Raw genomic sequence first — 9,822 nt, 5'->3', positions numbered from 1 at the left:
AGGTAATCAACATTTGTTGAGTCCCATTTGACACCAGCCTTCTTCCCATTCTTTTTCAGTTTTGTCTCTAGCCTGCACCGGATAAAATTACATCCTATTGATGTATATGTTCTTGTATGTAAGATTGGCATTTGAAGGTGAAATGACTTTTTAAAGTAATTATTTCATACACGCATTAGGCAAAGAATCTATAACATGCATTAATCTTTGACCATTTAAAAACTACTTGTCTGGGGGTAATTTACATATCGTTATTTTTATAAGTGGATAGAGTTTAATTTGCCATACTTAGAGGACAGAAAATAGAACAGAATGTTTAGATTAATAAATAAGTATCAAATGGAAAAAGGTCAATTAAAAAGGCCATGCATAATATATAATGCAATATACCTTTTCTTATCTTTGTTTACATCCGTCGCAAACACACCCCTAAAATTAAGATTTCATAAAATTGTTAGCGATATAATTATATATTTAACATACATAGAGCATATGATTTTTAACCACTGGCCACTACAGGAACATTATGTAAATGTACTATGTATCTAACAAGAGCTGTCAGAGGACAGCGCGCTCGACTATTCAAGTGCTTGACAGTATAACGTAAGCCATCATGGGGAAATTGTTCAAATTATTCAATAAGGTCAAGTTAATAGTTCAGGTATATTTTCAGGTGGGGGTAGGGGAGGGGGTTGAGAGGGGGTATAATGTTGGGTGGGGTCATTTATAAGACGATCTTTCAAAAATAAAAAAATGAAAAAAAAATATATATATATATTTTTTTTTTGGGGGGGGGGGGGTGGGGGGGCAGGGATTCTGGGTTGGTGCGTGGGGGATGGTTTGGACGGAATCCATTGTGGTATTCATACAAGTGTTGTTTTGTAAAAGTATTCATAAAATCTGATCATAAATAAAGAAGTTATGGCAATTTAACTAATTTATTCTTTTGACATTGAGAGGCAAGGTCATTCAAAGGTCAAGGTCAAATTGAACTTGCCAGGTACAGTACCCTCATGATAGTAAGAAAATATTTGAAGTTTGAAAGCAATAGCTTTGATACTTTAGAAGTCAAGTGGATCTAAAAACACAATTTAACAAAATATTCAATTACTAAGACAAAAAAGGCCAATTATTCTTACAAAATGCTTGCTACAGTTGTCTGCTCTTGTTTAAAGATTGGGGTCATGTTGGTAAAGAAGTTTGCAAAATATGAAAGCAAACTATAACATTTGCACGCTCACGCTAACGCCGACGCCCAGGTGGGGAGGATAGCTCCACTATATATATTTCATATATAATAGTCGAGCTAACAAACAAAATAAAATCTCCCCAAAAAACATTCTGAGAAAAAAAGGGTTAAGTGTTATGATTGAAAACTCATTATTCTTGCACATCACAACTTCATTTATTTTTTATTTATCCACAAAGAGACTGGATGCTAACTAATAAAATTACTTAGAATCTGTATGAAATAACGTAGTAACAAATGCATTATTCCTATTAAAAGTATTTTGTTAGCTCCTCCAGGACTAGACAATACTCTTCAGCAGGTGACAAGGAGTGATTTTCTGTATTAAAATGTGAAGTGCAAATCATTAAAACACAAAGACCATGTTAAGCAAATTATGTTGCTTGTAAACACTTATTGAATTTCTGTTAAAACAATTGAATGCTGCGAGAAAATGATAAACTCACTAAGCTACTTATGAATCAAATAATTATCATATAACATACCAGTTGATTTGCTGCGGATACACACAACCCGCTCATAATCTATCCATTCCTGTAGACATTCAGTTGTTACTCCTAATCAACAGAAAATTTAATAAATATTTGTGAACTTACACAGAGAAAAACAATAATTATTTTAAATTCATCTACATTATTTGAATGGTTCATTTTGTTATCGGGACATTTATAGTTTTGTTTCTTCTGATTTAACATAAAGTCTTTCAATTCTATATTGTTATGCACAAACATTTTGTTTTTTTTAATATTGGGACAATATTTTCTGAGATGGCAATTAATCCAATTCTGTCAAGCCAGCAATTAAAGGTGTTCATCTCACAACTGGTATTGTTGACATGTGCATCATTTAATTAAACACTGGAAACTGCAAAACAAATATGTGATGGTAATTTTATATAATGACACAAACACTTGTAGAAAATCTGCATTTGTCCATGTTTTCTTACCTGCAAAAGGTTCCAAAATTTCTTGAAAAGCCTCCTTGCTTTTTTTCTATATCCTCTGCTCTAGCAAGCTTATCAGGGAGGGAGAATCCTGAATAAGAAAATACCCAGAAGTTTAAATTGTCACAGAAAACTAGCATCCATTTTCAAAAAAGAAAACACCTTTCATGAGAATTTGACAGTCAACACTTCTAACGACTTCGTTGAGGTAACAGTAAACTGCTATCTATCCTTTCTTTAAAAGATTGGTTCAAATCAGTGGTAAATACTAGCACATGGAGTTTTGTCTTCATCAGTAAGTAAAAGTTAGCGTTTTTCTTTTCATTATGTCCTCTTTGTTTCACATCATGTTACAAGACTGACAATATAACCCTTTATTTTAGGAATTGTATTATTTACAAAGTCAGCTAGCAAGCCTGTGTTGGTTATGCGAGAAATCAATAAAACCAATGTATTGAATAAGTTTTACAATGATTAGGCAAAAAATGTTACTTCTATAGTGTTCGATCACAAGGTTTCTCTCTAGTCACATAAGGAAAACTGCCCCCTCCCTGACAGCCATGTTTTTTTACTGATCGGGATCATTTGCGAACTCGTCTGAGATATATATATAACCCTTTACCACTTAGATACGTATTTTCACGCATTTGTAGTTCCTTATAAAATAATATTTAATTGAAGACCTTTCTTACTAGATTAAAGATTTTAAGACTTCATATCTAAACCATAGATACTGATGAGCAGCAAACAGCATAAAACATGAACAGGCTGCGAGTTACTCTCAGTTTTTTCTGGTTTTATGCTGTTTGCACATTGCCTTTTTCACTTTGCTTCTAAGTGGGAAAGGGATAACCAATCTTTTCACCAAGTTTCATGATGATTGGGCAAAAAATGTGACTTATAGTTTTCACAAGCTTTTTTAAATAGATAAATATAAGAAAACTGCCCCCCCCCCCCCTCCCGGCAGTCATGTTATTCAACTGACCGGAACCATTTTCAAACTCAACTCTCATATCAAGGAAACATGTGTTCTGACCAAATTTCCTGAAAATTGGGCCAAAAATGTGACTTCTAGAGTGTTCACATGTTTTCACTATATACATATAGAGAAAAATGCCCTGCCCACTGGCAGCCATGTTTTTTCACCGATCTGGACCATTATCTAACTCGTCCGAGATATCAATAAAACCAATGTTTTGACCAACTTTCATGATGATTGGGCAAACATTGTGACTTCTAGAGTGTTTACAAGGTTTCTCTATAGCCAAATAAGGAAAACTGCCCCGCCCACTTGCGGCCATGTTTTTCAAAGGACTGGAACCACTTTTGAACTCAACCATCATATCATTAAGACAAACAAAGTTACATGAAGATTGGGCATGAAATGTTACTTCTACTGTGTTTACAAGTTTTTTCTTTTTTGACCTAGTGACCTAGTTTTTGACCCGGCACAACCCAGTTTCAAACTCGACCGAGATTTTATTGCGACAAAGCTTCTGACCAAGTTTCATGAAGATCGGACAATAAATGTGGCCTCTAGAGTGTTTATGAACAAATGTGAACGGACGGAGGGACGGACAGACGACGGACAAAGAACGGTCACAAAAGCTCACCTGAGCAATCAGGTGAGCTAAAAAGCAAAGTATCAATTCATTGATTAATATTTACTTTAAATACTGTAATTGTAAAATGGTGGGATAATTTTCTGTTACAATCACTATTTAATACATTACCTCATAACAAGCTGGACATTTGGATCCATCATCGTGGATGTTTTCCATTTGGTAGATAAAATGTCGAAATTCATCGGCTGTTCCTCCTACAAGCTCTTTGTACAAATCTTTGACCTAAAAATATAACCGTGATTTATCCCATTTATTTAAAATTTATTAAACATGATAAAATATAGAGACAAAACCAACAGTTAAAGCAAGCTGTAAGAACTTAAAATAAACGTTTAAAGGTAAACTAAAGCATACACATAAGGCAATTAGACCTTGCAATTAAAAATAAGGCTTGTCATAGGATCTGACATATGGCCCCAATGTGGAATATTGTCGGTGCAGTGTGAACTTTTTTGTGAAACTTTTCCAGATGTTAAACTTTGTTCTGTGTTAGCGACTTCAGTATGGTGTTTCCACTTACATACTTATATTCAATCATTCCATGCTGTCTGCTCTTAATCAAATTGAATTTGATAATTTTCATATCAAATAATAACGTATGTTAATGTATAAAATTGTTAATAGCCACTATAACACATAGGGTCTTTCTGTAATTATTTGTGTACAATGGTGAGACATACTTTTAAAGGGTAGAGCATAAAAATGGAAGGGGGATGGTACATATTTAACAGAGAGGGGCACAAAAATGGAAGGCTCCACCTCCTGCTTTTCTGATACTAGTATAGCAAATCATTCACATGAATCAGTAAATCAAATATTTATACTTAAATAATTTTGTAAAAAAGCTTTATTTTATGTATTAACTACATATACAAATATTATACTTTTGTGTTACTTCAGAAGCAATTAAAACAAAAATCATGTACAAACATACAGGGTGATGAATATATGTCTTCATGTGCTTTGATGTCCTCGCGTCTAATGCGGAGCAGAAACTTTTAACTGACACCGAGCGTTCAAGAAGGAGACCACATAACCAGCGCATGAAGTCAAAGTGAAATGCCACCTTTGGAAATTTGGTTGCAGATGGCCACAGGTTGAACCTAATCAAGCGTACAGCTTCAACTTCACACTTGCAAAATTGCAAGGTCTTCAAATGCTGTCGACCTTAAAAAAGATTACAAGGTTTTTAAAAAATACTTATGGTTGTTAACTATAAAAAGTGTTTTAGTAATTGCAAATTGGCAAAACCATGATTTATTGGGATCATATAACTCACTTTAACTTGCAACTTAGTTGTAACCATGCTAATGTGTAATCAGGGGCATTTCCAGTTGTAATAATCAGTTACTTGGCTTTTAATAACCCAGTTTAATACAGGGTGCATATATTAATATTGGCGAGAATGTAGCTAGATTCCAATATAAGTTGACTACTGTTTAACACAAAGTAACAGAAAAGCAAAACAACCTGCAACGAATCTTTCGTACCAAGTAACGTTATAGGATAAGAACAATTCAATGATCAGTGTGAGACATGACAAGATCAGAACAATTATCAGCATGAGAGATGATAAGATAAGAACAATGATAAGCGTGAGACATGATAAGATAATAACAATGATCTGCATGAGACACGATAAGATAATTACAATTATCAGCATGGACCAGGATAAGATAAGAACAATGATCAGTTTGAGACAAGATCAGAACAATTAGCAGCATGAGATATAAAATATGAACAATTATCAGCATTGGACATGATAAGAACAATGATCAGTGTGAGACAATATCTGAACAATTATCAGCATGAGACATGATAAGATAATAACAATATCACCAAGAGACATGATAAGATAAAAGCAATTATCAGCATGAGACAAGATAAGAACAAGTGTCAGCATGAGAAATTATAAAAAAGAACAATGATGAGGGTGAGACATGATAGGATTACAAAATTACATTTATCATCCACGACCACGAGTTTTTTCAGGTAAGTAGTGCTACAGGAATGGTCATTCAATTTCCAAGCCTCATCATCATCAATGAAAGAAAGGTAAGCCATGTTCTGTAAAAAAGGGCATTTAAGACAAATGCTCAATAAGCATTTAAAAACACCTGGCAGTTTTAAAGTTCAAGATAACAACAGCTTTTGAGTTTGATGGCAGTTGGAACTGGTTGGTTTTGAAACCATGTATTGAAAAAGACCACATTTGTAATACACGTATTTGTATGAAGCTCATGTAATGATAATTTTCTAAAATGGTACTTTCAATATCTCTAAACACATTCAAAATTTTTTTAAATACATGAAGTCATACCACTTTAAGAAAAAAAAGTACACTGTCTTAGATTATTTATGTTCAAATTCAATGATATGATAAATACTTTCTCTTGTATTTGTTAACATTGTACCTTCCAAATGCAGATGAGGATGTTTATGCCTCAACCGCAAGCATGTGAGGCACGTAGTCTCCCATGAACAGCAATCACAACACCTGTACAGTTCATCTGTGGAGAGACAACAATCAGCACATTGTCGCTTATTGGGTGTCTGCATTTGTACATAAGCAGACATAATTTCTGGAGATATACTTTTCCATTCTTCAAGACGTTTGGCCTTTTCAGTATCGTATCTTCTATTTTCATCTGCAACGCATACATATCTTTTTTTAATAGTTTGAGGAGTTTCGAGTTGACAGTAAATATTATTGATTATAGACAAATAAGTAGACCTCAATTATTGTATTCTCAGATATTCCAAGTTTTTTTCCATGATTTTGTGAGGACCCTGGCCCACTAACTTTTTTTTTTGAGTTGCGAACTGTTCAATTTCTTTTTTTCAATGAGTCGCAAAATTCTGAAACATAATTGTAGTGTGTGTTTTTTTTATACATTTCCACACACCCGTGGTATGGGGTAATTTCCCACTTTAATTAATATCATGGGTATTTATCGTACGATTCCCTTATTTTGAGCATGACCTAATTTAGATCACTTTGTTTACATTAAGATTGCGGCTCTCATGATGACGTCACACGCATGCGTTCCGAGTATTTTGTTTTTACTAACATTACTACGCTTGAAAATATAAACTACAGACACAACAAAAATAAGGAAAAAAAAGTTTAATTACATTTACAAATCTTACTGAAATATTCTAATTGTATGCCGATTCCGTTCATGTTTTCGCTACTCATCAATAAACTTGCACAGAAATTGCAGACCACTGCGCATGTGTAAACACATAATTTCATGTATTTGTTTTATTTTAAAGAAAATTCTTTTACTTTTTCACAATTCCCAGAAAATGTTGCATGGAAAAATCTTTGCGGGTACAAAAATAGGTGACATCCCTTATCCACATGTTCAGTGGGTATACCCTGTCTCGTTTTGATATTTTTTAGAGCTGCAACGATTCACCAACAGCTCGATTCGATTCGATTTCGATTTCAAACCCTCCGAAACCGATTTTTTCGATTCGATTCATCTTCAAACCTAGTTTTATCATATATTCACTCTTATGCCTCAAAATTAACATTTCTGTTCAAATGTGATTTCAATAAAACACATAAAAAAGAATAGCAAATTAGGACTCAAATTTAATATAAAAACTTCTGACTAGAAGATTGTGTTGATTACACAAAAATAAAAAATAAAAAATAATCATAAGAACGTATCTGGAATCAGTTGAATGGTAGTATTATCACTATTATACTTTTACCCAAAACCGCCATAAGCATGTCTACCATTGTGCTATGACAGCATCACCTGTTACCTGTATGATAAATCACATTCTCTAATAAACTTAACAAAACTCTAACAGAAATATAACTACTTTTCTGGCTGGCGACTTGAGTAGTTGCACTTATGCGACCTCTTAGTCTTAGTCTTGCTAAATCAACGTTATGTTTGCGTTTGACATATTGCATTAGATTAGTGGTTGAGCCGGACTTACACTTTGCTTTATTGGTAGGGCTACCATCCCGAAATCCAAAATACTGCCACACTTTTGATTTTAGCTTCTTAGGCGCATCTGATAATTTCAATTTGTCGGCAACAACTTGTACAGCAATTTTGACGCTTTTTCCGAAAGTAGACCGTAACGGGCTTATTGAATGGATGACTAAAGTAATAAGCAACCAATCGCGCGCGTCGTAATTACAGGTAACAATAAAACCTACACCATCCTGTATCAATAGGCAGAATACAGCGCGCTTTACGTATCTATGTATATATATGTATATATGTTAAAGAATCGAATCGAATTTGGTAGGTTTGGTATCGTAATCGAATCGAAGCATTTCGAATCGATTTTCGATGAATCGGATCGAATCGTTGCAGCTCTAATATTTTTATCAAATTTTTTAATAGTAAAATATATGCCAAAATTTTATTTGAACAAATTGCGAATGTTTTTGTTTTTTCCAATTCTTGAGCACTTTTTGTGTGTATATGTTGCTCAACAGAAGATCTACCGATAGAACAGAAACTTGTTAAATGGTAAATAGAAGTTCAATTAATCTTTCAGTTTCTCTAAATTTGTTCAGTGATTCGAATTTTCTAAGTTTAATTGACATCATGCCTATTGCAATCGAGTACTATAGCTTTTTTAATGTAACCTTTTGACTCAAGGTAGACAACGCGTGTAGTGTATATTATTTGCGGATGTGCATGGAACTATCGACTTTGCGTAGTTTAACACGCTGTAAATAAACAATTTTTACATGGATTTAATGGGAATGAAATAAATTGTTTGAGGTACATCGTTTATTGCGGCAATGTTTGAATTATTTCAGAAATTATTTTATTTGTTTCCTTAACCGCTTGACTGAAGGTAATTGGAGGATATATTTATACTAGCTGTGTGATCTTATAAGGTTATGTCAGAAGTTGTGCGACAAGGCTGGGCAAAAAGAAAAGCAATGCATAACGGGTGCCACACTCGGCTACGGGTGCAGTTTTGAATAAATGAAGGCTTGTCAGATTATTTTTTTTAAAAGGTTACAGTGACCTTGACCTTTGACCTAGTGACCCCAAAATGGGTGTGGCGTGTAGATTTCATCAAGGTGCATCTACATATGAAGTTTCAAAGTTGTAGGTGGAATCACTTTGATTTTAGAGCCAATGTTAAGGTTTTAGCACGACGCGGACGGCGGACGTCAGACGGCGGACTACGAGCTGGCTATGACAATAACTCTGGTTTTCTCCGAAAAACGCCGAGCTAAAAAATGATCCAAATATCAGTCAGGAATAATAATTAACTTCAGATTTTTAAACTTTCCTTAATACTGTATCATTGATTTTGGAAACATTACTTTGTGAATAGATATATATGATCACACACACCCATAAACCAAGGACAGCTGACATGTGGCTAGAGCCGGCCTTGGACGGAGGCTGGAATTAATCTCAATCAATGCACCAATTAGGTTGTTGTTTACTTACCAAATGTAACCGAAGTATCTACGTCTGATACTGAACTGCTATTTGTAGCACAGTTAGCAATTAAGTTTGTTTCTGGTTTCTCATTCTCAATCTGAATTTCTGCAAGTTCTTGTGATTGCGTTCCAAGCTTTTGCCTACTGCCCCACTTCTCGGTGACATGTAGGCCTACTGTTCGCCGGTTTTTCCCCTTGTACACAGTTTTAATAGAATGAAGCTTTCGCTTCCGGATCATTGACATGATGTTTAGTTAATTTAGGCTGATCACTTTATGATCCCATAATTATTTGTATTCTATAATTAAAATAACACAGACACGTTTCTCCCGCGAACGCCGGTACGTCAGCATTATCAGACGATTGACTTTATAAGCGCCTTTCAGAAAGGTATAATTTGCGGCCAGATAAGACTTGACGTAAAGCTGAAGCGCAATCGAACCACTCCAATAGCTTTTAAATGCTTATCACTGCGCAGGCAAATTTAATTAAAAATAATATCATTTGTAAAAAAGAACAGCGATATCCCGAAAATATTTATTCATAATACTACATAACAGGAAAC

At 34.3% G+C, this 9,822-nt stretch overlaps 1 protein-coding gene and 1 long non-coding RNA gene across 3 annotated transcripts; both read right to left on the bottom strand.

Annotated features, from left to right (window-relative positions):
• Positions 1-1,506: 1,506 nt before the first annotated feature.
• LOC127857633 (uncharacterized) lies at positions 1,507-4,018 on the bottom strand. Its single transcript, XR_008038529.1, has 4 exons — positions 3,926-4,018; positions 2,196-2,283; positions 1,735-1,806; positions 1,507-1,568 (listed from the first exon to the last, which is right to left on the bottom strand). It is a non-coding gene; the product is annotated as an uncharacterized LOC127857633 (long non-coding RNA).
• Positions 4,019-5,779: 1,761 nt separating this feature from the next.
• LOC127857081 (uncharacterized) lies at positions 5,780-9,581 on the bottom strand. 2 transcript variants are annotated; one of them, XM_052393413.1, is made up of 3 exons: positions 9,265-9,581; positions 6,232-6,465; positions 5,780-5,884 (listed from the first exon to the last, which is right to left on the bottom strand). In XM_052393413.1, the coding sequence occupies exons 1-3, from the start codon at positions 9,500-9,502 to the stop codon at positions 5,859-5,861; spliced, it is 498 nt and encodes a 165-aa protein (XP_052249373.1). In that variant the 5' UTR covers positions 9,503-9,581; the 3' UTR covers positions 5,780-5,858. The 2 variants fall into 2 exon arrangements, with proteins under 2 accessions (XP_052249373.1, XP_052249374.1); XM_052393414.1 differs by having other exon boundaries at positions 6,232-6,327.
• Positions 9,582-9,822: the final 241 nt, after the last annotated feature.

The sequence above is a fragment of the Dreissena polymorpha genome, chromosome 14, assembly GCF_020536995.1.
Source record: "Dreissena polymorpha isolate Duluth1 chromosome 14, UMN_Dpol_1.0, whole genome shotgun sequence".
In the NCBI taxonomy this organism is placed as follows: Eukaryota; Metazoa; Mollusca; class Bivalvia; order Myida; family Dreissenidae; genus Dreissena; species Dreissena polymorpha.
Note: the sequence above shows the minus strand (reverse complement) of the source record. Positions and strands in the feature narration are given on the sequence as shown.

Coding starts and splice junctions, on each gene's coding strand:
- LOC127857081 (XM_052393413.1), bottom strand. CDS start 9,502: ATGTCAATGATCCGGAAGCGAAAGCTTCATTCTATTAAAACTGTGTAC. Junction 6,466..9,264: donor AGATACTTCGGTTACATTTG/GTAAGTAAACAA, acceptor TATGCGTTGCAG/ATGAAAATAGAAGATACGAT. Junction 5,885..6,231: donor TCCTCATCTGCATTTGGAAG/GTACAATGTTAA, acceptor CCTTTTTTACAG/AACATGGCTTACCTTTCTTT.